The sequence below is a fragment of the Peromyscus californicus genome, unplaced genomic scaffold (genome assembly GCF_007827085.1).
Source record: "Peromyscus californicus insignis strain IS unplaced genomic scaffold, ASM782708v3 Scaffold_12__1_contigs__length_115047231, whole genome shotgun sequence".
Taxonomy (NCBI): domain Eukaryota; kingdom Metazoa; phylum Chordata; class Mammalia; order Rodentia; family Cricetidae; genus Peromyscus; species Peromyscus californicus.
The window spans coordinates 76,473,479-76,500,646 of record NW_026294413.1 but is presented as its reverse complement, the minus strand read 5'-3'; the positions used below and the strand labels follow the sequence as shown (position 1 = coordinate 76,500,646).

General features: G+C 45.0%; 1 protein-coding gene across 2 annotated transcripts; it reads left to right on the top strand.

Moving 5' to 3' along the window:
- The first annotated feature begins 15,114 nt into the window (after positions 1 to 15,114).
- On the top strand, positions 15,115 to 26,314 carry Cdkn3 (cyclin dependent kinase inhibitor 3). 2 transcript variants are annotated; one of them, XM_052733433.1, is made up of 8 exons: positions 15,115 to 15,202; positions 17,257 to 17,339; positions 18,270 to 18,325; positions 18,748 to 18,792; positions 21,244 to 21,466; positions 23,088 to 23,119; positions 24,512 to 24,612; positions 26,115 to 26,314. In XM_052733433.1, the coding sequence occupies exons 1-8, from the start codon at positions 15,194 to 15,196 to the stop codon at positions 26,199 to 26,201; spliced, it is 636 nt and encodes a 211-aa protein (XP_052589393.1). In that variant the 5' UTR covers positions 15,115 to 15,193; the 3' UTR covers positions 26,202 to 26,314. The 2 variants fall into 2 exon arrangements, with proteins under 2 accessions (XP_052589393.1, XP_052589392.1); XM_052733432.1 differs by having other exon boundaries at positions 15,120 to 15,202; positions 24,509 to 24,612.
- The last annotated feature ends 854 nt before the right edge of the window (positions 26,315 to 27,168 follow it).

The window sequence follows — 27,168 nt, the reverse complement described above, 5'->3', positions numbered from 1 at the left end:
GCCCTTCTTGACGGCACCTTGGACATGGTCTGGGTGGTTTACATGGATTCAGACAGGCCCCGGTCTAGTGGCCTTCCTGTCCACATTTGAAACAAGGACACAGGGGCTCTTGGGCTTTAGGAGACCAGGGAGGCTAGGCTTTTGTCTCAGCCAGCTGTGTGGCCTTGGCCATCATCAGGTATTTTTATTTGGGGGCTTTTTCATCTCTCCCATGGTTCACCTTGAAGGCCACAGTGAAGACTTCTGCCTGTGGGGTCAGGGGTCCTCTCCCTAGATGTTTAAGTTTGGCCCCAGTATCAGGGAAACTCTGGGAGAAGAAGTAGGTCCTAAGGAGTTGCTTCCCATCTGGGGTCTCAGGATCCAGACTGGTATATTGTAAGAGGGCCCTTGTGAGGAGGTCTGGGAATTGAGATGGGTTTTCATGCTTTTCCTAGATGACCCCTTGGACTTTTTCATAATTTACTACCTTAAGGGCGGCCTTGCAAATACCAGCTAGGAGGCAAGTTATAAACCAATTCCTAGCTAGAGTACCCCCTGGGGTATTGTAATCCCATTCAGGTAGTTTGGATGTAATTTGGCTGACCCTTTTACCCTGCACCAATTACATTCAAACTACCACAGTGATATTCTATGATAGTTCTTAGCATATAGAAACTTTCTTTTTGAAGATTTATTTATTTGTATTTATATGTATGTATGTGTGCTTGCATAAGTTTATCTGCATCATGAACATGCAGGAGCCCACAGAAGCCAGAAAAGGGTGTCATCAGATCCCCTGGAATGGGAATTACAGACAGTTGTGAGCTACCCAATGTGGATGATAGGACCAAACCAGGTCCCTCTTGGAGAATAGTAAAGGCTTAAACCTTTCTTTGTGTGTGCTGAATCTCTCCAGCCCCTAGAAACATATTCTAAGAGTTGGGACTATGGCTCCACCAACAAAACGTCAAGACACGAGTTCAGGTCCCCAGGCCCCAAATAAGTCCCCAGGCAGCAGTGTACACCTGTAATCCCTGAGCGAGGGAAGCAGAGAAGAGAAAGGAGGACTGCTGACCAGCCAGCAGAGGGCTCCAGGCTCATCACAGATCAAGTCTCAAAAATTAACGTGAAAAAGTGATTGAGGAGGACCGCTAACATCAACCTCTGGCTTCCATACACACGTGAGTTTGCACACACACACACACACACACACACACACACACACACACACACACACACGGGGGGGGGGGGAGGAAGGGAGAGGAAAAAGGCAAGGGGGGAGAGAGAGAGAGAGAGGGAGGGAGGAAGGGAGGGAGATTTTTAAAGACATCCTAAAAACTATCAAGGCTTGGTACCTTGGAAAGAACGACATCTGCTGATTCTCTTGTACTTAGCTCATGAATGTTAGTTTTCCTACAATTTGAGATTAATGCTTTGTAATAAAATGACTCACTTGCCCAATGGTTACCATGAAAACACAGGCATTATCAAGTATTAACAAAGATCAGAATGTGGGGTGAAAGGCATCTTCCCTGTTGTCCCAGTGCCAAGTTCCTGGTGTCTCTTTAGTGGCACTAATCTCTTCAAGACTTACAGATGCTTTGCAAAACCCTCCTTGTCTGCATCTTAAAACTCACACTCCTTTTGTTAATTGTCCATCTTAGTGCCTGCGCTCTCGGTGTCCTGTTCAGGAAGTTGTCTCCTGTGTCAATGTGTGCAAGGATATTCCCCAACTTCTCTTCTATCAGGTTCAGTGTGTCTGGTTTTAGGTTGTCTTTGATCCATTTGGACTTGAGTTTTATGCAGGGTGATAAATATGGATCTATTTGCATTCTTCTACATGCAGACATCCAGTTGGAACAGCACCATCTGTTGAAGATGCTGTCTTTTTTTCTTCCAGTGTGCATTTCTGGCTTCTTTATCAAAAATCGGGTGACTACAGGTGTGTGAATTTATGTCTGGGTTGATTCCGTTTGATCTACATGTCAGTTTTTATGCCAATACCATGCAATTTTTATTACTATAGCTCTGGCACTGGCCATCTTTTGTAGCCAGGCAAGGCTTCCAGTATGGGACCGGGTTACATTCAGTTGAGTTGTTGGCCAATAGGTTCCCATTGAGATCCCTAAACAACCCAGGCTAATGCTAAGACAAAAGATCACTCTCTGAAAATTGACAGTGGTCCTTGTTGCCAAGGACAGTGTCCACACAGCTCATTGAATGTAGAGAGGTTGAGCTGGTAAGGGCTTGGAGTCTTGACCCCTGCATTCTAGTCCCTTTGGTGTGAGAAGGTACTCTGCAGGTTACAGAAAAAGAAGACACCAATCCAGCCAAAAGCCCTCCACCTACATCTGTCCCGCCTGTAAGATGCGCTGGGAAAAGGGTGGTGTAGAACTTGTGTTTGGTTTAACTTGAGGCCTATACCACAAGAGGGAGCCCATGCCCTGCACTGCCTGAATGGCCAGGAACCAGAGACAGGATGGCCCAGAGACCTAGGGTAGAACCAAACACAACTGGCAAAAAGAGAAAAAAGAGAGAGAAAAAAAGAGAAATGATTCTTAATGATATTCTGCTACATTCATAGACTGGGGCCTTGTCCAGTGTCATCAGAGAGGCTTCCTCCTACAGCAGATGGTATCGGATGCAGAGACCCACAGCCAGACATGATGCAGAGTCTAAACTGGAGGTCTCCATCAGGTCCCTCCCCTCAGAGATCAGGGAACCAAGCAAAAGACGGGAGGAAAGACTGTAGGAGTCAGTGGGGATTGAGGACACCAGGAGTACGTGGCCCACAGAATCAACTAAGGCTCACAGAATCATCATAGGCTCACAGGGACTGAAATGCAAGCACAGGGACTGAACAGGTCTGCACCAGGTCCTCTGTGTATCTGTTTTGTTTTGTTCTTTTGTTTGTTTGTTTTTCCTTTTGTTTTTCGAGACAGGGTTTCTCTGTGTAGCTTTGCGTCTTTCCTGGAACTCACTCGGTAGCCCAGGCTGGCCTCGAACTCACAGAGATCCGCCTGGCTCTGCCTCCCGAGTGCTGGAATTAAAGGCGTGCGCCACCACCGCCCGGCCCTCTGTGTATCTGTTACAGCTGTTAGCTTGCTGTTCTCGTGGGACTCCTAACAATGGGAGCGGGTGTGTCTCTGACTCTTTTGCCTGCTCTTGGGACCCTTTTCCTCCTATTGGGTTGCCTTGTCCAGCCTCCACAGGGGGCTTTTGCCTTGTCTTGCTGTATCTTATTTTGTCCTGTTTGGCTATTGTCTCTTGGAGTCCTGCTCTTTTCTGAAGGGGAAAAAATGGATGAGTGGATCTAGGGGAGAGAGGAGGTGTGGTGGGGAGCTAGGAGGAGTGGAGGGAGGGGAAACTGTGGTGTGGTTGAGATGTACTGTATGAAAGAAGAATATTTATATTTGGGTTTTTCGAGACAGGGTTTCTCTGTGTAGCTTTGGAGCCTGTCCTGGAACTTGGAACTCGCTCTGTAGCCCAGGCTGGCCTCGAACTCACAGAGATCTACCTGCCTCTGCCTCCTGAGTGCTGGGATTAAAGGTGTGCACCACCACCACTCAGCTCTATTTTCAATTAAAAAAAAAAAACTCATACTCCTTTCCTTGCTAATTCATGTATTTCATCTTCTTGTTTTCGGCATGAATAAGAGTCCAGGGCACGTGGGCTGAAATTCCCAGATTCCCATGTTCCTGGACAAAGAACCACACCAGGAACACACTGTAAGACAATCAAAAGAGAGAGTTTCTTAAGAAAGAGAAAAGCACTCCACTTGAGAATGGGGGCGGGCTGGTCAGCTGGGGAAAGGCATACATTCAAAAGTGCTTGGTCATGGGTCTCATGACCCTTTATAGGTCATTTACATGGCGCCTGTCTCTCTCACATTTGTATATTTGGCCTTTCCCACGAGTTCTTTTCATTGCCCGCAGCCAGGTGAGAAAAGAGATCCAGTCCTCTGCCAACTGACATCCTCTATACACTAACCCCTAGGCCATCCTCTCCAGTCCCTGCTCTCCTGATACATTTTGCTTTTGGACTGTCACTGTAATTGTCATTCAATGCAGTCATCAACAGCCACTGCACACAGCCTGGGTGCGATGGTGTCTTGAGTTTCCTCCATCAAACAACTTGGTCCATTACAGTTCAGCCTCAGACAAGTTCTCAAGGCATGGGAAGAACAAATCCAGATCCTTTGCCCGAATATAACCTGATTCATCTGTGCCACAGATTCCTATGGAATGCCCTCAGAAACCCCAAGAGCCTCCACTGGGCACATTTCTCTCAGCATTCTGCTCTTCCATGAACCCACCCAAATAGCCCATTAAGCTTCACTTCCAGCATCCCAGGGCTCCTCTGACTTGCAGCTCCAGGTCTGTTCACATTCCTCCCACAAAACAGTTCCAAAGACCTGGTCAGGTTTATCACAGCCACAGACATCCTCACTCTTTGGTAGTTTTAATATTACTTATTTGTCTCATTGCTATGACAAATACAGGACAGATGCAACTTAAGGAAAGAAACATTTGTTTCAACTCTAAGTTTAAGAGGATATAATTAATTATAAAGGGAAAGCAGGGCATGGCAATGGGGGAGGGGCCTGGGGCCTCTCAAATCTTCATAGTTTGGAAGTAAAGGGTGGGGAACAGCAGCAATCAGCCAGCTTTCTCCTTCTCCCTTTTTCATTTAGTCCAAGACTACAGCCCATCAGGTGGTTCCACACACATTAAGGACCAGTCTTCCTTTCTGGGTTAACCTCTGAAAACACCCTCACAGACACATCCAAAGGTGTATTCCACCAATGTCCTCCTAAGTACTTCTTAATCTTATGAAGATTAACCACCTCATGCCCAATAGCAGATGGAAAGGAAAATTTACACTATATGTATACATACAGTGGAATGCTTCGTGAGAACACAAGCAAGTACAGCTACAAGCAATGGCATGAATGGATCTCACAAACATCCAGTCGAGAAAGAGAGGCCAGATGCAAAAGATTCACCTTCCACAAATGAGTGTACAGTGCACAAACAGGCAAATGTCTCCTGAGTAAAAATGAAGATGATCATGGGCACAAGACAGTGAACAGAGGCACAGACGAGGTTTCTGTGACCTGGGAATATTCCGTGTTTTGATTAGTGTGTTGCCTAAAAGGTTAGTGACAGTTTAAATATAAAATGTCTCCCTCACAGTCATGTATATGAACACTTGGCCCCCAACTAGTGGTGATTTTTTTGGAACATTGTAGAGTCTTCCAAACCATGGTAGAAAACCAGGGATACCTTACTTTTTTTTTCAGACTCCACCTCTTGGTGGACAATATCAAAGTCATGTTTCACAAAAGCATGTAAGATCAACAACGTTAGAACAGCAAATACAACCCATTACGATTATAAACCATAAAACCACTTAAATTTTTAAGTAGTTTGGTAAATAAATCTTGCAAACTACTGCAACCATCCAATGCAAATTAGAACTAGGCGTCATCCTGCAGTAAATCAAAACCTTTAGGATGTCAAGAGGGAAACGAGAGCAAACAAATTGAAGCACATGTCTTCCCTGGATCGCAGACTGAAGCAAGAGGAACAGGGTGTATTTGTGGGTTGGTCTTGTATCAGTGGTTCTCAACCTGTGGGTCACGACCCCTTTGGAGGTTGCATATCAGGTATTTACACCACGATTCATAACAGTAGCAGAATTACAGGGATGAAGCAGCCATGAAATGATTTTATGGTTGGGGGTCCTCGCAACATGAGGAACTGTATCAAAGGGTCACAGTATTAGGAAGGTTGAGAACTTATATTGCAGGTTCTGTATTATCTATGTCATTGTGAACCAAATAATACTGTTATGACATGGAAGTGAGACAGTTTGCCACAGTTAAAGCAAGGGAGAAACAACAAATGTCTGCTGCAGACATCACTTATCGCATTGGCCGTCATCACGGGAAAAAGTCCTAAACCTGACTTGTCAGTGTTGTGGAGTATTTGTGTACACTGTAAAGATGAGTCTCTGCCTAAGACTCCTTCTGATTGTTTTAATAAAGAGCTGAATGCCGGGCGGTGGTGGCGCACGCCTTTAATCCCAGCACTCGGGAGGCAGAGCCAGGCGGATCTCTGTGAGTTCAAGGCCAGCCTGGGCTACCAAGTGAGTCCCAGGAAAGGCGCAAAGCTACACAGAGAAACCCTGTCTCGAAAAACCAAAAAAAAAAAATTAAAAAAATAAAGAGCTGAATCACCAACAGCTAGGCAGGAGAGGAAAGGTGGGATTTCTGGGGAGAGAGAGGAAGAGGAGGAGGAATCTAGGCATGCAGATTTTCTCCAGAGACTCTGAAGAAGTTGAACAAATTAGTACAGAACAGAGGTAACTAAGCCATGTAGCAGAATGTAGATTAATAGTGACAGGTTCATTTAAGTTCTAAGAGCTAGTTGGAAAAAAGCCTAAGTTAAGGCCAAGCTTTCATAATTAATATTAAGTCTCTGTGTCATTACTGGGGAGCTGATGGTCCCACAAAAGAAAATCCAACTACATTTGAGAAAGCTTGTTATGTGTCAGTCATGAGGTAGTATGTTTTCTCCTCTACACTTAGCTGTAAGATTCCAGTGTTCTCTCCATAGCCCACAGGCCAAATCTATTAATAACAATATTAGAATATTTTTTTTTTTTTTTTTGGTTTTTTGAGACAGGGTTTCTCTGTGTAGCTTTGCGCCTTTCCTGGAACTCACTTGGTAGCCCAGGCTGGCCTCGAACCCACAGAGATCCGCCTGGCTCTGCCTCCCGAGTGCTGGGATTAAAGGCGTGCGCCACCACCGCCCGGCAATATTAGAATATTTTTAAGACATGGACAAAGTTGTAAAACACATCTCCAAGCACAAGGCCTGAGAACAATCAGGTTTAATTTATCTGTGAGCCTTCCTCAAAATACTCATCAAGCTAGGAACATGTGCTAGCACCTTTCTGTCTGGTGATTTTAAAGATCTTCCACACTGTTTGGCCACACACACTTCTGATAACAGCTGTGAGTCACACTTTGGAAACCCAGAGCTGGGACAGGCATGGTGGTGCACGCTTTAATCCCAGCACTTGGGAGGCAGAAGCAAGTGGATCTCTGTGAGTTCGAGGCCAGCCTGGTCTATAGAGTGAGATCCAGGAGAGCCAGAGCTACACAGACAAACCTGGTCTTGGGGGGGCGGCGGCGCGGGGGAGGGGGGGGTGGGGGGGGAGGAGAGAAAGAAAGAGAGAGAACCCTGAGCTGCTAAGCTGCTTCTCCTCTCTAAGGAAGTTATCAGGGACTGGAAAGACACCTGGTGACTGTGATGCCATTGAATATGGAAGCTCAGCCAGAGACTGCATCTCTTTTTTGTTTGTTTGTTTGTTTGTTTGTTTGTTTGTTTGTTTGTTTGTTTTTCGAGACAGAGTTTCTCTGTGTAGCTTTGGAGCCTGTCCTGGAACTCACTCTGTAGCCCAAGCTGGTCTCGAACTCACAGAGATCTGCCTGGCTTTGCCCCCGAGTGCTGGGATTAAAGGCGTGTGTCACCACCGCCCGGCACTGCATCTCTTTATATGGGAACTTCCATAATGAAACACGCAGCAAGAGAGAATACTTTAGCCTGATAAGTCCAAGCTAGCCGGTTTTCAGGATGGAGACCCACAGTGATGTTATATGAAGAGCTACACGTTTCTTTTCTGGACTAGTGTGGGCATGGGCAAACTTTTCTCTAAAACATTGCTTGTAAATCCTGGGCTCTGTGTTAATCAGCTTTCTGTTACTGCCCAAAACATCTGTGATATTGCACTTGAAAGGAGAAGAGAGTCATTTTGGCTCACTGTTTCATAGTCACTTGGTCCTTGTTTTGTGTGTATGGGGGGGGTGTGGATACTGGGACAGTACATCATGGTGGGGGTATGCAGAAATATAAGTAGTTCATCCCATGGCAGCCAGGAAGCAAAGAGAAGAGAGGAGGAGGGGCCAAAGTGACAATACCAAGTTCAAGGGCACACTTGCAATGACCTAATGTCCTCCTACTAAGGTTTACTGCCTTCCAGTAGGGCTATGGGCCGGGCGGTGGTGGTGCACGCCTTTAATCCCAGCACTCAGGAGGCAGAGCCAGGCAGATCTCTGTGAGTTCAAGGCCAGTCTGGACTACAGAGTGAGTTTCAGGACAGGCACAAAGCTACTCAGAGAAACCCTGTCTCGAAAAACCAGTAGGGCTATGGGCTAGGAAACCAGGCCATCAGCAGATGGGCTTTTGTGGGATAGTCAAGGTCCAAACTATAAGACAGGCACACTCCCTCTGCTGTAAGTACTCAACTGTCCCGTTAGACTCAAAGGTGTCCATGGACAAGCCCTAAATGATTGGGTATACTGTGTTCCAGTAACAGTTCACAAAATGTGTCAACTTCAGAAGGTGGGGAGTAGAGGAAGTCCTGCCTGTGAAGAGAATAATGGAAGCTGAACACAGCCAGCATTTCCTGTATCCTAACCCTCTATTCCTTCCCACCCTAGGACCAAAGCTTGAGTTCCTCTCTCTGCAGGGTTGGCAAGAGCTAGACCAGATTGGGGCTGTGCTCACACTCACACCTGTTGAAGTTGGATGTAGAATTTGCATACCATTCAAAGTGACTCCCTGGGCAGAAGTGGGCTGACATGCTCTGGCAAGATGGGTAAGATACTTGATGATGGAAAACAAGAAAGAAATCTGAGACAACACTGAGAGAAATAGAGGTCAATGTTCTACAGCAGTGGTTCTCAACCTGTGGGTTACAACCCCTTGCCCCATCAAATGACCCTTTCACAGGGATTACATATCAGATATCCTGCATATCCAATATTTACATTACGATTCATAACAGTAGCAAAAGTACAGTTATGAAGTAGTAACAAAGTAATTTTGTGGTGGGGGGTCACCATAGCATGAAGAACTGTATTAAATAAAGGGTTGCAGCATTAGGAAGGTTGAGAACCACTGTTCTAGAGTGAGGGAATATTAGATACCCTAGAAAAACACTGAGAGAAATTGTTCCCCATAGTCATACAGAGATATGAATTAGCTGACCTGAAGCCTCCCTTGAATTCTTCAACAGGAGGAAGCTAAGTGGTTGTGCTGTTTGGTGGGGTATTTTGTTTGTTGTTGTTGTGGTGGTGGTGGTGGTGGTGGTGGGTTTTTTGGTTTTGTTTGTTTGTTGCTTTGTTTGGGGGCATTGTTTGTTTATTTGTTTGTTTTTTGTGTACGAGTTGACACACTATAGCTCAGAAGCTTCCCACAAAGGCCATCTTCATTATTTCCCCTCTCCACTTATGTACACAGTATCCAATAGAAACCCTGGTCACTGACTAGTGGGTTTTTTCAGTTAACAACTTTTCACATTAGTGTCAAACCTATTAAATATATCCTGTGTTGGAGCTGGAGAGATAGCTCAGAGGTTAAGAGCACTGGCTGCTCTTCTGGAGGTCCTGAGTTCAATTCCCAGCAACCACAGAGTGGCTCACAACCATCTGTAATGAGATCTGGTGCCCTCTTTTGGCCTGCAGGGACACATGCAGGTAGAACACTGTATACATAAAAATAAATAAATAAATAAGTCCTGTGTACCTTCCCTGGGAGAACTTTCTTGGAAGCTTGGACCCACCTTCCCCCAGAGTTTGCCTCATGCACCTTTATTTAAGTCCTCTGCCTTTGCTTGTGGTCCTTTGCTCTAACAGAGCACAGCTACCAGGGCAGCTCTGCTACTGAACCCTGATAACCCCAGCAAATCAGCAAATCTGGAGGTGAGCATAGGGAATCCCCCTGACCCAGTTGGCAATAGAAGTGGGATGTGCTAGGACAGTCCTGACTCACTGCAATATGACAAAAAGCATTGGAAAGGAAAGGAAGTCTGGAGAGGCACAAGGTGACAGATGTTTGATGCCTGGATGCTGTGGCGTTCCCCAGCATACTGAATGGCAGCTGTTCTGTGTATGTTGTGAACTGTGCGTTCTCTGTGGAATTTTGAGATGACCTATTATCTCAAAACCCAGGAGATGAGGCTCATCTGGCTGCCTTGGGCCATTTCAGTCAACAGGGATCGGGAGAGGTCTACAACTCAGATGACATCTTTCGGTTTTATTCGCTTCTTCAGTTGGGAAAATGAAGAACCCCCAAATATCCAAAGATGGATTTCAGGATAAATTAAAAATGTGAAGTTTGCATATTGGTTTTGTCTCCAAGTTACATCTGTTTGTAGTGTAAGACCAAAGATTTAGATAAACTGGGGGTGGGAGGGCTGTATTCAAACTTTCTGCCATTTTTTCTTCTTCAACCCAACTGTGCCCTGCCACAGTGACTATCATGTCACCCCTCGTACTCCTGTCAGAATCTGGCTTGGAAACAGTAATATTCACCCTTAAAGGCTGAAGTCATTGCTAAACATGGGAAATAATTTTCTTAAAAGATACATAGAATGTCGGGCGGTGGTGGCACACGCCTTTAATCCCAGCACTCGGGAGGCAGAGCCAGGTGGATCTCTGTGAGTTCAAGGCCAGCCTGGGCTACAGAGTGAATTCTAGGAAAGGCGCAAAGCTACACAGAGAAACCCTGTCTCGGAAAAAAAAAATAGTAAGAATAGCCTTATGTTATCTAGTATATGCTAACAATTGATGTAAAATGTTATATGTTTGTAACTTCACCTGAATCAAAGAGAGTGACAAAGGAGAAAGAGCACTGTGCTCTTTTTGCACCAATTGGTGAATTGAGTATGAATCTTGAGTGTGGAAAACAAAACCAGTCTCCAGAGCGGATGAGATTTACTGTGATTTTTACCCATGGAAGCTGCAGGGGAAAGGAGAGAGCATGGAAAGATGAACAGTCGCTAGAGACATGCTTAGATTCTTTAAAGAATTCTTTTTTAAAGAATTTTCATGTATGTATGTGCATCTGCATGAGTGTATGCCATATATGGGTGCTCCCAGAGGCCTGAAAGAGGGCACTGGATCCCCTAGAACTGGAGTGATAGGCAGTTATAAACTGCCTTGATGAGGGTCCTGGGAACTGAGCTCAGGTTCTCTACAAGAGCAGCCAGTGCTCTTAACGACCGACCATCTCTCCAGCCCTACTTTTAGAAGTTTAATGAATAGTTTTTGCTTTGCTAATAAATTCTCCCCGATTCAGACATCTAACACTCAGAGAGACCCTCGGCTTTCTAAAGATTTATTTATTATGTATACAGTATTCTGCCTGCAGGCTAAAAGAGGGCATCAGATCTCATTATAGATGGTTGTGAGCTACCATGTGGTTGCTGGGAATTGAACTCAGGACCTTTGGAAGAACAGCCAGTGCTCTTAACCGCTGAGCCATCTCTCCAGCCCGACCCTCAGCTTTCTAACTGGTTTTAAGAGGGTCAGTCTGGACCAACTTTTCACTCAAGGGATCTTGGGAAAGCCATGTTTGTCACTTGAAGTTGGAACACGTTGCTTGGTCCTCTGGAACTGCCTAAGAAAAGCCTTTGAGCTCCTGGTAAAGGATGGGCACGGCTGCCTCCATTGCTCACACGCCTGGGCTCCCTCACCATGTGAAATCTTCATGTGACCCAGAAAGAAGACCTCGCTAGAGTCTACCCCTTCATCTTATGCTTCACAGCGCCCCCCCCCCCCCCAACAGGGAGCCTAAGACGTTTCCATTCTTTGTAAATGACCAGCTTTTTGGTATTTGGCTGTAGGCAGGAGGAATCGAAGCTTCTCTCTCAGTCTCAGTTTTAAGGTGAATTTAATGATGTCACCAGTGGTGACCCCAGAAGGTCTAGATAGAAGAGTTTGAGTGGCAGTTGTGTTGGAGAGAGAGGTGGGCAAGGGAACACATTATTTTTGCTCAACAAAAAAAAAAAAAAGAAAAGAAAAGAAAAAGAAAAGCCTTTGGGTTGTGACTGTTTACTCTTGAATCCACAAATTCTAATTCTTTGGACTTTAAGTTAAAATCTGATAGTGGCCCTGCTGGTGAGTTTTGGCTCCAGGACCAGTTATGATGAACTCTCTAGAGTAAACAGGCTTAGATTTAATGAATAAGACTTTAACTTGGGAGAGCCAGTTCAGATGGGGACAGCCCTCAGGGGAGACATAAGCTATGGAATAGTTGTAGATACTGACTAGACTTATGTAGACGACGGCCAGGGAAGGGGCTTCAGTTCCAAATGGGACCACCTGAAATTGAGTCACTGCCTGCCTCTACACTTCTGAGGTAGAGACCAGTTGTCTCCTAGCAAGTGACTTCTACCAGAAGCTCCACCTCCCAGTGACTTTGCCCTCCACACCTTCCCTGGTAGACTGGAATCTAACCAACTCTGGGAATGTGTGACTTTTATAGCTTGTGTAAACATTAGTTTGTTGCACGGATCGATGGCCTCCCTCTATTATCTTTTTCTTCAGTACACATAGCTTTGATGGCAGTTTGATAATCAAATGCAGAAGTTACCAGAAAAAAGAACTGATCTTTTCTAGGCTGCTCACTGGATGCATGATTAGAACAAAGCAGTGGGGAATGATGTCAACTCAATTTCAAACTTTCTGAAAATTCAGGATTCTGTCCTGACTGATGGTTGAACTTGGTATGCCTTTCAGGTTAAGTGGTATGTTATAGTTTGAACGGGAAATGCCATTTGTCTCCACCCACCACCCTACTTATGCACATATATTTGAACACTTGGTCCTAAGCCGGTTGCACCGTTGTGGAAGGTTATGGAACAATTAGGAGATGGAGCCTCCCCAGGGGAAATGGGTCACTGGAAGGAGGCCTGAAGGCTTTAGTGCCCATTCCTGCTTCCTGGACACTCTCTGGTCCTGGCTGTGGATGAAATGGGATCAGCTGGACTCCTGCTCTTGCTGCCACGCCCTCCTTACCTGCTACATTACCTGCTGTGGTGGCTTGAGTCCCAGGAAACGCAAGCTAGAATAAGCCCTCCCTCTCTTCCTTGCTTCTTGTCAGGAATCTGGTCCTAACAATGAGAAGAGAAACTAAACAGAAAACTGGAACCAAGAGGTGGGGCTGTTACTGTGATAAACCTGACCATGTGCTTCTTTAGTGTTCTGAACTGGTTTGTGGGAAGAATGTGGAAGAGTTTGCAGCTGTGGGCTAGAAAATCCCTGGAATGGTGTGACTGGAGCTTAAAAAGTCATTCTAGTAGACGTGTGGAAGGTTAGAATCCCAAGAAAAAACGCAGACAGTGGAGGCCTGGCTTATGAGGTTTCGGGGAACAAGAACTCTACCAGAAACTGGGCTACAGACCATTTTTACTAGTTACTTCTCCTATCGCTGTAATAAAATACTAACAAAATCAACTTCAAGGACAAAGAGTTTATTTTGGTTCACAGCTTGAGAAAGCGGTCTGTCATGACAGGAGATCCTGACGGTGGCGAGAGCTTAAGGCCGTCAGTCTTCTTTGATCCGCAGTCGGGAAACAGTGGGTTAAATTTTTCAGCCCACTTGTACCATGTAACAGATCACTAAACAAACATCTAGTGTCTTACCTAAGCCGAAGGAGACGATCAGATGATTATAAAGCTTCGGCTCAGGAAGAGATTGGCATAGAAACGAGCTGAGGGTGCTGGAGAGATGCTGGGGTCGAGAGCACGTGCCGCTCTTATAGACCCGTGTTCGGCAGGAGGCCACTGGAAGTAGGTAGGAATAATAAGCCCACAGTGCCCACTTCTGGGGACCTACTCCCTCAAATGAGGACTTTGAACTCACCACATTCCGTAATGAAAGGAGACAATTCCTTACACAACATCCCCCAAGTTTCTAGAACTTCCCAAAATAGTAGTCCCCCCAGCTGGGATGAAGCATCCAAGACAGGACCCTGTGAGGGACATTTCAGATTCAAACCATAACCCAGGCTTATGGGTAAGCAAGTGAGGCTGGATGTGGGATGTGGTTCTGTGGGCTCTGGGTGCTTTAGCAACTCCTCTAGGTCAGCTCCTCGCCGCCCTTTCCAGCGCTTCCAGCCCTGAGCTCCTCACCTTCCTCCACACACAGGGTCCTGTTAATCAACACACCTCGTCCTCATCTTACTATCCCATATGCCCCACATCCCACCCACTTCCTGGTCCTGCTCACCCCTCGGTGTCATGGGAGTTCACAGAGTGTGGCAGATGTTTCAGCCTGACTGACCTCTGAGAGAGTGCGATCAGAGAAAACCTAAGAGGAAGCAGACACTAACAGCCACACTTTGCCTATTTCACAGTTTCACACAGGCCATTCTGGTATACTGCGAAATGAATGAAAATTTATTTAAAATTTAGATAAAGAGCCTGTTATCCAGTCACATATCAGAATACAGGCACTTACATGCTGGATGATTCTTTGAACTATATACCCTCATGGAGGCTCTTGTATATCGTACTATGACCAATAGTACATTTGTGGTGAGTGGTACCTAGTTTCCTATGTCTACTGAAACATCACCTAAGGAAGCAGGCTTAACATTAAAAGAGAATAGCTGTAAAGTAGCATTTATTGCTTTGTTGTTCTAACTTAACTTTTGATTTTGGAGATAGGTGATCAATACAGACAGCACAAATCTAAAAGTGTTCCCTAACGATAGAAAATCCCAGTGGGTCTCTATGTTGACAATTTTGTACATCAACCTAGCTGAGCCGGGGGCTGAGATATTTGGATAAACACTAATTGTGGATGTTTGGGGATGTAATTTACTTTTAAGTTACTAGACTTTGGGCAAAGCAGATTGTCTTCCATAGCACTCATTTGAAAGCCTGACTATTACAAAAGATAGATTTGCCCTGCTTGTACAAGGAGGATTCCTTGGCTTATAGTTTTCACAGTTCATTTAAAACACAGACTTTTTCTGGTCCCATAGGATTCAGCCCTTGAACTTGAACTATAATCTTTTGAGTCTAAGGTCACCAGCCTCTACAGACCCACGCCCCGCCCCTTGCTACGTCCACGCCCCCAACTGGCTGAGGGGGCGGAGCCCTCCAGCCAATCCACTTTCTCCCGGCCCTCCTCCCGCGCGTCTTTCAAAGACTTCCTCCGAACCAATGAGCAGTTAGAGGCTGAGCCAGGGCACGGAGTAAGAAACAGAGCGAGGATATGATTGGTTGCTAGAAGGCGCCGCACCGCCTCCCACGTGGATGGACCAATGGGCTGACGGGGGACGGACTCCGCGCGGGCTGCGACGCGGATGCTGCTAGGGGGGCCGCACTGGTTACGGCGTGCCGCGGCCCGGGATGAAGCCGGTGAGTGGGGCCGGCGGGACCCGAAGGAGCCGCGCCGCAGGGACAGGCGCTGGCCGGCCTCGGCTGCGTGGCTGGGCGAGCAGCGGGGCGACACTCACAGTAACCGCTCTGCACGCGGGGGAGGTGGAGAGTGGCGGAGCAGGGGCACTGCGGTTGGCTGACGGCCTGCGGGGGCTCACGACATCCCTGCCAGATCGGGCCAAGCCAGTAGGCTTGATACTTCAGATGCAAAGGCTGTCACAACCTGGTTTGTGGGTGACTTGATGTCTCAAGTGCAAAGGCTTGTCACGGCCCGGTGTGTGGGTGACATCACGACCGCCACCCTCCCTCGGGGTCCTCTTGGCACTGCATCCTGTTGCCTGCAGTCAGAATCCCTGGGCATGGGAAAGCAGGGAAGTCTAGCCTGTTAAGATTTATCCACACTTGGCTAGAAGGGATGGAGTGGATGGGCCACACAAGCTTAAAGTCTTGGTTTTGGGTTTTTTTTTTGGGGGGGGGGCGGTTCCTAGCCAGGAGTTGAAGCCCCACCTGACCCATAGTTCCTACCTCACAGCTAACACGCTACTTAGAGGCTTCATTTGGGTTCCGTTGGTTTTCATACCAAAGAGCATTCCAAAGAAACCCCAATCCATAGCCTAAGTCAGTTGTCATGCGCTCCTCTGGCCAAGACCTTTATAGAAGAGCTCAAGCAGCCCCGTTAGTTGGTTACTCTTGAGAGTCCTGTGTCCATGAGATGTCAGCTGTCCTTCACTCCTGCCTCTGACTCCACTGTCCCCAGAGAAGAGGAATATGCCATCTGATCTCTGAGTATAGAGGAACTGAATACAAGGAGCGAGCCCTCTCTTTCCTCCTCTCTTGAGGTCTGCCTGCTTTCTGGTCCGCTCTGTGGCATACAGGAGTCCTGGGTTGTCCAGCACTGCCTGGGAAGTGATGGATCAGTCACATTCTGGAATGATGTGGGAGTCACTCAGCCACAGCATTCTCGTTTGGCCACTCAATAAAACTTACGTTTTTTTATATCCACTTGCTCTTCAAATGTCTGATCGCCAATGGTTCCAGCTAGAGAGTGGGAATGGTGTGGTATGTTTTTCTTCCATGTAGAAGTGCTGCATCCAGAATTGAGTTACACCTGCTGAGATCAGCACGTAAGGGCCACCTGGATTCTTCTGATCCAGTGATTCATAAAGATGAGGGGAAGCTGGTTCGTGTATGTCCACCCATTTGCTAGGCTGTATGGGATTATTTTTTAGAAGGGGGTGAGCCAAGTTTCCACTGGCTTTGTCTCTTCTGAGTCCTCTCTACTGAATACACAATCCTCCGCCCACCCGCTCTCTTGTGTTTTCTTTTGAGCCAGCCTGGCCATGTATCCCATTGTCCTAGAACTTGTGCCTTAGCGTTCCCCCGACATCAAAGGCTTGCACCATCATACCTGGCTCAGCTCTTGAATTTTCACGCTGATTGCTTTAACTTCCCTGTCTACTTAGAAATCTGCAGTTTCTTCAAAGCTTGGCTTGATGGTCTCAGTGAAACCCTTTGCTGCTCCCTACATGGCTAGTCATTCCCTCCGCTCTCCAGCACGTGGTTTCTGCTGTTTTAGCACTTTGGCCATTCTGTAATTGTGCACACTGCTGTCACTTTAACTATCCTGAAGGTAGACGGTGTATCACAGGGTCTTCAGCTCTCCAGAGCATGTCAGTAGAAGGTCCAAGAAATGTTTGAAAAGGAATGGGCAAATTGCACTTCAGGGTTGAGAAAAACTGAACCAGGGTGAACTCAAGTGCCTTGTCGGAGATTATCCCAGGACCAGTTCCAGGAACTAGATATTCTTTCTCTTGGCCCAAGTCCAATTCTGCCCACCATACAGTGCTGTGATTAATCAAATGGTCAACAGTAATCATTTGTTATTGATATTGCTGGTCTCTCCGATTGTCCAGATCAATGACCAAAAAAAAATCACAGATATTAATTCAGTGGGTGTTTAATCACGGATAGACTGTGTGAAAATCATATGCAAATGTTCCTTGCAATGATTTAATATAATATCTCTTTTGAAGCCCATTTCAATACAAGCAAGTGAGTTTGATTCTTCAGACGAAGAGCCTAGTGAAGATGAACAGACTCCAATTCAAATTTCATGGTATGTTGGCATTTCAGGGGTAAGCTACAATATGTGATTTGACATCATAGTTGGGCAAGATAATGCATGTACTTGAAAATAACAAGTATTCTCTTATGCCAACTCTAGTGGGTTTTTTTTGTTTTTTTTTTTTTTGGTTTTTCGAGACAGGGTTTCTCTGTGTAGTTTTGGTGCCTGTCCTGGATCTCGCTCTGTAGATCAGGCTGGCCTTGCACTCACAGAGATCCGCCTGGCTCTGCCTCCCGAGTGCTGGGATTAAAGGCGTGCACCACCACCGCCCGGCCCCCCAATCCACAACTTTTTGAGAATCACACTGGCACTTGAAAAGATTTTTTTATTCTAAGCATTTTGAATTTTAGATATTCGGATTGGGATGCTCAGTTGGTCAAGTCTATGCAATCACTCTAGAACCCTAAACTCTGAGCTCTGAAAAACACCTGGTCCAAGTATTTGGGTTGCATACCACTAGGTCACTGGTGCTGCCTGTGGGAGATCTAGGAGTCATTACCTTTTCGGTAAACTTAAATGAGCTTGCTCTTTGAAGACACAAATGGCATTGAAGTATGTAAGTCCCCCTTTCCAAACCTTCAATCATTAGAGGCCTTTCTTGCTCCCCACCTGATTAACCAATAACTGGTGTTTTGCAACCTCTGTAAAATGTTAACACACCCTTCCTCTGTGGCAGACACTCTTGTTGAGTAGCCTAAATTTCCATTTCTAGCTTTTTTTTTTTTGGTTTTTCGAGACAGGGTTTCTCTGTGTAGCTTTGCGCCTTTCCTGGAACTCACTTGGTAGCCCAGGCTGGCCTCGAACTCACAGAGATCCGCCTGGCTCTGCCTCCCGAGTGTTGGGATTAAAGGCGTGCACCACCACCGCCCGGCCCATATCTAGCTTTTTTAAAAACTAAGCTTGGTAAATTTTTCTCCACAGGCTACCTCTGTCACGAGTGAATTGTTCTCAGTTTCTTGGCTTATGTGCTCTTCCAGGTAGGTAAGAACACTCAGTTAGCTTCCTATTAATATCAGGCAGATTTATGAGCCGGCAGGTTGCTCATTGTGGTCCGCAATGAGTCTCGTAGACCCGTGCTGGGCAGCTTGTCTTTGGAAGCCTTCAGGAACACCCTCCACACCCAGGGCTACATTTCTGACTGACCTAGTTCAGTGAGACTTAAAGCCCAGGTACAAATGAGGTTAAGACCATGGCCAGGAGCTCCTGCCTCGGGACTTCCGTCGGTGGAATTTGCGAATTTCTACAGCTCTAAGATTCTAAGAAATGAGTATGTACATTTGAAATGGAATTAAAACATGAATAGCCATGTGAAATGACTTTCTACAGTAGCTTATATGTACTCAAATATGCTTTCTTATACAACCCCAAGTAATTTTTTTTTTACTTACCTTATCTGTAGGTTGTAAATTTAAAGATGTTAGAAGAAATATTCAAAAAGATACAGGTAGGTTCACTATGAGAAAAGCCTACTACTAGTTTGTTTAAGTTTGAAAATCTCTGTCAAACTCTTCTCCTCTCAATATATAAAATAAATTTTTATGACATTTCTAACTGCGAACTTCTTGCATGTGAAGAGGTATTTGTGATGGACCCAAGGCCTCATCATTTATCTGAACATAACTTTGTTTCTCACGATTCTGGTTACACATATAAACTGTGTCTGATGTTAGAATGTGTCCGTTCAAGGGAGCAAAGTATGTAAACAGAAAACTGGCATACTGCGGTGCCCGTCTCTTTGAACACACTGTCCCTAGCAGACTTGACCGTGGTAGCATGAACCAAGCCTGAGCTGGGAGCCCCGGGATAGCAGTAAAGTTGTCCACTCCCGGTCAGATGTGTGAAGCCAGTGTGCAGGTGGGCCTGGCAGTGTAAGCCATTTTCTTTGCTCATGGATGCTCATGCTACTGCAGTCTGCACCCTCTAATCATAATCCCAACATTCTACCTGCACGTTTTATGACGGTGACAGCTGTGAAATTGCACAATATTACTCTGAATGGGCTGGAATATTATAACCTGCTTGGAACACCAAGAGCCTTATCACACAAGTATCTACACTCAGTTTGATTCTGACCAGTACAGAATTTTTTAGGTCACTTACATTCTCCTACTTGTTGTGGTAGGTTAATATTCTGGTAGTTGGTTAATGTACTTTCTTTCTTTTTTTTTTTTTTTTAAGATTTATTTATTATATATACAATGTTCTGCCTGCATGCCAGAAGAGGGCGCCAGATCTCATTACAAATGGTTGTGAGCCACCATGTGGTTGTTGGGAATTGAACTCAGGACCTCTGGAAGAGCAGCCAGTGCTCTTAACCACTGAGCCATCTCTCCAGCCCTGTACTTTATTTCTTACCTATCAAAAAGATGAGAAGCAAGTCAGCTGTGGTGGCGCACTCCTTTAATCCCAGCAGAGGCAGGCAGATCTCTGTGTGTTCAAGGCCACCCTAGTCTACATAGCAAGCTCCAGGCCAGCCAGGGAGACACAGTGAGACCCTGTCTCAAAAACAAAAAGGACAAAAAGAGACTAATAGTTGAATTGACCCTTGTGGTATCTATAAACACGTTATGCTTTAGGTATACATACGATGGTAGGAAATAACTTGTATGTTCCATTTGGAGGACATAAGCAAATACTATTTAAATCATTGGTCCAAAGCTAATCTTAAATATTTTGGGGTTTCCTATTTGTTTAGTGGATTTTATAACAGGAAGATCCTAGTTTTTTTTTTAATTAACAATGAAATTACACATAGAATTCATTATATAGAACAGATCAAAACTCTTGGTAGGAGACCTAGAACTTCCTCTGGGAAAATCTGAAAGCCACCATATTTTAGACTCTGTCCAGTGTGTATGGAAGACAAATAGAAAATTATCCCCTCTTTTGAAGGCTTTATTAAGTATATTAAGATTATTTTACAATTGTAAAAATGTAATAGTTTTTTCAAGATCAGACTCAGCGGGCCTTGATGGTACATGTCTATGATTCCAGCACTTGGGGAACTGAGGCAGGAGGATATCAAATTTCAGGCCCCCTTAGATAATACTATATTATTATTTATTGTGAACTAAATAATCCAGAATGAATGCTGCCATAAAGAAGGTCCAGAAGCTAGTGAGACGGCTCAGTAGTTAAGAGTGGGTGCTGCCCTTGCAGGGGACCGAGTTCAGTTCCCACAGCCTACATGGGGGGCTTTTACCCACCTGTAACCCCAGGGCCCTCTTCTGGCCTCCACAGGCATCTATATGCATGTGCACAGACTCCACAGAGACATACACATAGTTTAAAAAGGAAATCTTTTTTCTTTTTTAAGTTCCAGTATAAAAAAAAATCCTAGAGAATATTTCTTGGTTCACCCTATTAAAAGAGCTAAACCATGGAAGGTTAGTGCAGTTAATAACCTTATTTTCTCAAGACCCGGTCTATAAAAGGAAATCCACATTGGTGTGGTATAGTGCAGATCCAGGGAAAGAACACAGGAGCTCTAGCTGGAGATAATTTATAATGCTTACCCCCAAAATGAAGGGCAGCATGAGAGTGAACATGGCTGATTTCATGGAAACAACAACCTAAAAACAGTGTTATCATTCCTTCTCAAGAGTTTAAATACTATTAAAGGCAGTATTTATTGCAAAGAAAAGAACAAGGTTTGTGCTATATCGATACCATCAGCCTGTTTTGAAATTCATTCAAAAGCATTTTATTTATAAATCAATCTGGTCTAATTCTAATCAGCTTTTGGTTCGGGTATTTCCATCAGATATTTCAGATTTACAAATTGTCACGTGTTAATTACTTTGGTTGAAGAACGTAACTCCATATTTTCTCTTGACGGTATTTAAACATGCCCTGTTTTATGTGTGCATCTGTGTGTGCCTTTGTCTGTTGGCAGAGGAACTAAAGAGCTACGGGATCCAAGATGTATTTGTTTTCTGCACCAGAGGGGAGCTGTCAAAATATAGAGTCCCAAACCTTCTGGACCTGTACCAACAGTCTGGAATTGTCACCCATCACCACCCAATCCCAGATGGAGGGACTCCTGACATAGGCAGCTGCTGGGAAATCATGGAGGAGCTGGCCACCTGCCTTAAGAGCAACCGGAAAACCCTGATACAGTATGTTCTTTCCCTGGACACCACACCCGCAACATGCCAGGCAAAATGACTCCTCCCACTGGCCAGCCATGGCCGCCCTCCTGTTGTCAGGACTAGAGAGCTAATCATGGAGAGTGCCAGCACAGGCCCTGGGGGAGGGAAGTCCTCGCATACTTCCGTTACTGCACTGAGTGGATCTGAGCGTTTATGGAGGAAGCATTTTCCTTCCCCCTCCACCACAAAAACGTGTGCCATTATTCTTGCACTGTCCCGTCTCACTTATTTATCACCTCAGCCTATCAGTTGTTTTCATAGCAATGAAGTCACTTGTCTTTCAAAATTCACAGGAAAAAAAAATCCCGACAGTAAGCAATCTTTTAAAGTATGACTTAAAGAGCTAAAGAGGTAGACCAGTTGATAAAGTACTCGCCACTCAGGTGGGAGGGCCTGAGTTTGATCCCCAGCACCCGAGTAAAAAGCTGGCGTGGTGGAATCTCCTATAAAACAGCCGACCCACCTCGGGGTAATGCAAAGGCAAAATTTCAGAATACACAACTGTGTCTAATTTCTTTGTAAGTATATGCAAAATAGCATCTGTGCAACTACTAAAACATGATGTTTAGGCCCATTTTTCCAACAGATCCTAAATCTTTTTCTCAAGTTTTAAAGCAACCTCTATTTTTCGGAGATGGAAGTCGATAGGTGGGTGGGTGGTCCTGCATTGGGAGAAGCTTCAGGCTCCCATAAGATCAAAGTATCTGATGGCTGGGCTTTTCCCTATTTCCCTGCAATATAATTTTTAGAATCTCTGAAACTGACGAAAGCCAGTGTTGTCCAGCTTTGATGGTTGACCGTTGTTTTCCTGGAAAGTATAGTTTTGTAGAACTGTTGGCATCTTCCCAGTGCCAGGTCATTTCCACTACCATTCACTGGCTTCTTACTCTCTGCCAGTCTGTGTTCTAAGCCCGTTATAAACACTGCCTCATGCAACCCTCAGTCTGATATAGGTTCTATGATTAAGACATTTCACAGGTAAAAGGTTTAAAGCAAGCCCAAAGACCTTGGCCAGTTTCAGGATTCCAGCCCCTCTCTAACCCTCTGTGATCTGAGACCTCTGTGCTTGAAATAGATGAAGGATCATTGTGTGGTTGGCACTTGGTCCAGAACCACTCAGATTTTACCTAAAAGATAAAAGCCTTGATTCCGGCTGGGCAGTGGTTTAATCCCAGCACTTGGGAGGCAAAGCCAGGCAGATCTCTAAGTTCGAGGCCAGCCTGGTCTACAGAGTGAGAGCCAGGACAGCCACCAAAACTACACAGAGAAACCCCTGTCTCGAAAAACAAAACGAAAAAGCAAAGCCTTGATTCATGTTTGTTTAGTGCTCCATTACTCAGACGTAGGTCGTGGGGTTCAGCAGTCACTACCGCAGCCTTCTTTGGCCCTTACAGGTATTCAGAATACCTCCCCACCTGAGTGAGCACACACTGCTTTGGGATGGTTAACTCAGCAATGCTACTCTGTGTGTGCAAGGTGCTGTGCTGGGTGTCGGAGAGGTAACAGTAGGCAGAGGAGAATAGGTCTTGAGCTGTAACTTGGGATAGAGTGAAAATGGACACACTTCAAAACTCTCTTTCCCTTTCAGCTGTTACGGAGGACTTGGAAGATCTTGTCTTGGTAAGAAATCTATTTTCATTGACTGTTTAACTTCAAAGTAGGCAAACTCCTTTTGGGGGACCTTATCTCACTTTATATTTAAAGGAAAGAAAGCACGATGTAAGTTCACCAAGACTCGGGGATGGAGTAAAGCCTTCAACTTGGTTTTTCCTGGGATGCCTAGGTGGGCTTGCCGGCTGTCCTCAGCTGGCTCAGGAGGGTCACTTGCAAGTCTTAGCACTGGTGTCTTGTTTTATTCTAATGTTCTTTCCATGAAAGTGTTAATGATACTGACAGAAAATGCTAAATAATATCTGAGTGACCTAAGTATAAAAATCACTGCACTCCGAAGACAGAGGTAGGAGGATCGGGAGTTCAAGGCCATCCTTGGCTATATGACGAGTTCAAGGTCAAGCTGGTGTACAGTGAGACTCTTGCTCAAACTCCAAACAAATATGAAATAACAGCAACAAAATATAGTTATTTACTGTGTATTAATTTTTTAATTGATTTATTTTGTGTATAAGAGTGCTCTATCTGCATGTACGCCTTTATGCCAGAAGAGGGCATCAGGTCTCATTATAGATGGTTGTGAGCAATCATGTGGTTGCTGGGAACTGAACTCGGGTCCTCTGGAAGAGAAGCCAGTGCTCTTAACCACTAAGCCATCTCTCCAGACCCTGTGTATTAATTTTAAAGTGTGCTACGAAAAAATTATAGAAATGCCTCACTGTAGTAAGTTATTTTTATTGTAAAACAGGATAAACAATATCCAAATTAACAGCCTTTGTAGATGAAAGGATAATGTCAAATGAAAAGACTGTCCATAGAAAGGGGAGGGGGACGACGGCACGGCATGTATTTGGTAAGGGAATACATCTAGAATATATAGAGTACTCTATATAGACAGACTACCATGGCAACCAGTGAGCAAAGGATCTGAGTAAATGTTTCCCCAAAAAGCACATGAGAACGCTGCCCAGCAGTGTCAGCCAGCTATGGCTGTGACATGTAAAAATGGAAAGAACTGGTGAGCCCTCCGAGAAACAGGAACTCTGCCCTACTGTTGGGGATGTAAGACGGTGCAGCTGCTCCTTAAAATTATTCTGTTTCCCAGAGTAACCATGACTCAAAACTCTACTCCTAGCCCTGTACATAAGACATGGAACGCATGTTCACACAGAAACGAGTAAGCCAATGTTTGTAGCAGCAAAGCAGTTAGTATGAACCATGTTATACTCGAAGATCAGGCTGACTCTCAGGAGTGCAGGATAAAGGGTCTTTTAGTCCCGTGCAGCAATCACACTGACCAGTTTGCTGTGACAAGAAACATCTGATTGGCTAGCTAGTCTCTTCCACAAACCCAAACCAGTTTCTTAATAATCCATTATTTTTCTGTTATGTTCTCAGTAGCTGCTTGCCTCCTCCTATACTTGTCCGACTCAGTATCACCACAGCAAGCCATAGACAGCCTTCGAGATCTCAGGGGGTCTGGGGCGATACAGACCATCAAGGTAAGAGCAGGACTGTTCTCGTCTGCTGCAGTGGCCTCTTCAAATACAATGTAATAAAAACGAGTGCAAGAGGGCCTTGAAGCTGATATGCCAACGCCGTGATGCACATAAGTGGGTTTCTCTTTTACATTTATATTTAAATGCAGCCCAGGTGTCTGCACAAGCCACTGAATTTTGAACAAAATAATGATGTTAAAGTGTGTGTTTCACTCTCTGTGGGATCTATGACTGCTCAGCTCTGTCCCAGTCAGCTCTGGGGCTGATGCTCCCACTCGGTCAGGAAATGGCTACTGTAAACATTCATTTTCTTGGGTAGACTTGCAGCCCAAGCAATCCAGAGATCCTACTGTGCCACTGAAATGTTGATGAATGGTATCAAAACTGCGCAGCAGTGCTTATATTATTGCCCGTTGCCATGGATACCAGATGCCTTCCGTTCTCCCAAATACTTCAAAACAAGGCAGCAGCAACACGCAGGTGTGACAGATTACAGATGGCGCTGTTTGTGTACATCTCTGAAGTTCATTTGCCTTCCTGTGGTACTGTGTCTCAGCTTTAGGCTGTCAGCAGCATGGGTACTTAGGAATCCTCACCCTTCGGCTGCCTGTGGTCTGAGTCTGCCTTCCCAGACTCAGCATCAAGTACCGTGATTTACTATACTAACTCATCAGATCAAGCAACCTGCTTCTCAAGGTTTAAATACAGCCATTCGTAAAATAAACCTTAACTGGATCTACTTTTCTACACAAGTTCTGAAAATAGAACTCCCTTTATTCTGTTAGCATCAAATACTTCAAATTTAGGAAATTCAACTCTCCTCTTTCAAACAAAGCCATGGTCTGATATGTGTATGCATTATACATGTGTTGCATCTTCTGTGTCGCTGAGAATGAAGCTCACACTAATGTGGGTGTCGGCTCATCACCTGGACATTTTGTAGCTAATGGGCCCTCCCCACCTCTCCCGAGGAAAGCCAGCACGATCAGGGTTTCACTATCAGGAATGGTGGCTGCCAGAGCTGTCTTTTGGGAAGACATTTAAACTTTAAAAAGTCACCCAAAGCACTTACTTATCTGTATATGAGGTTTGGTTTTTAAATTTATTTATGAAAATTTTTCCAAATGGACTGTCATCAAAAGCACTAGTAGCTTGGGCTTCTAGCAATGGTACACCTGTTATACTATGTCACTACTGCTAAAAAGAATGCCTTCTTCCATATTCAGTAGGGAACAAAACACAATCAAAAAGTAGGCCCTTCCACACTGGCCAGAGTCTTTGAATATTAGTCCCAGAAGCAAAGGAAACATTCTACAAGCTTAAAAAAACCCTCTTGTGAATTCCATGCTGCCTTTTGTCAAGGGCAGCTTCCTTACTCAACCTCACCCCTGCCCTCCCACCTGGCCTCGCCAGCACCTCCTCCTCCTGTTCTTAGCAAGTATGGGGTCTACTCCGGTCCCAATTTTCTGCAGTGTATTTCAACATCTCTCTCCTCTTTTTTTCAGCAATATAATTATCTTCATGAGTTCCGGGACAAATTAGCTGCATATCTATCATCAAGAGATTCACTATCAAGATCTGTGTCAAGATAATGAAAATTTTGGATATATGACTACGTGTGAAGTTTCCAAGTTCTCCAGCATAATTTGTATTGAAACCAAACTACTAGTGCTACCATCCTGAATATAAATGTTATGTGCGGATACTCCGAAAAATCTGAGTCGTGAATTCGCCGTTTCAGCACAGCAGAGGGCAGCAGAGTCGGCATACAGTTGTCTTTCTAGAAAGGCACTGGCTGTCCTAGCTTACCTAGAGAGGACACCAGGGAAGGGAGAGACACTGGGGGATCACGGTTTACCACACTTGGGCCTCATCCGACTGTCACTAAGAATGAAGTGTTTGTATGCATACCTATACTTAACTTTAATGTATGTGTGTGGGCACAATAATGACAGTGTGCATGTGGCGGTCAGAGGACAGTGTGCAGGGTCAGTTCTCTTCCTTCATATGGGTGCCAGGATCAAACTCAACCATCAGGATTGGTGGCAAGTGCTTTTATTCGCTGAGCCATTTCTCACACACTACTACTTTTAAAAAGCTTTTTATGCACCCCCCTTGAAAATTTTTTTTCTACCTCACTGCTTATAGAATTATAAGGGACTCTGTCAACTCCCTCCCAGAGCACCAGCGCACCCCACCAACATGGGGACAACCTAGTGCTTCTATACACAACTTAAGATTTTTCTTCTTTTAATTTTTTGAAACAAGCTCTTACTATGTAGACCAGGCTGGTCTTGAACTCACAGAGATCCACCTGCCTCTGCCTCCCAAGTGCTGGGATTAAAGGCATGCACCACCACAACTAACCAGCTTCTAGAATTTAAGATTCTTATAAAAATACTGAGAAAGATGGGAGAATCATACACTACTAGTATCAAATGTTTAATCCAGGGACTTTATTTTTAGTACAGGCTGCAATTACAACTAATTCTGGTATTACAACCAGTTTTAAAATCATAGCACCAGAAAGTTTTAGACAGTTGCTGAAACTGACATTAG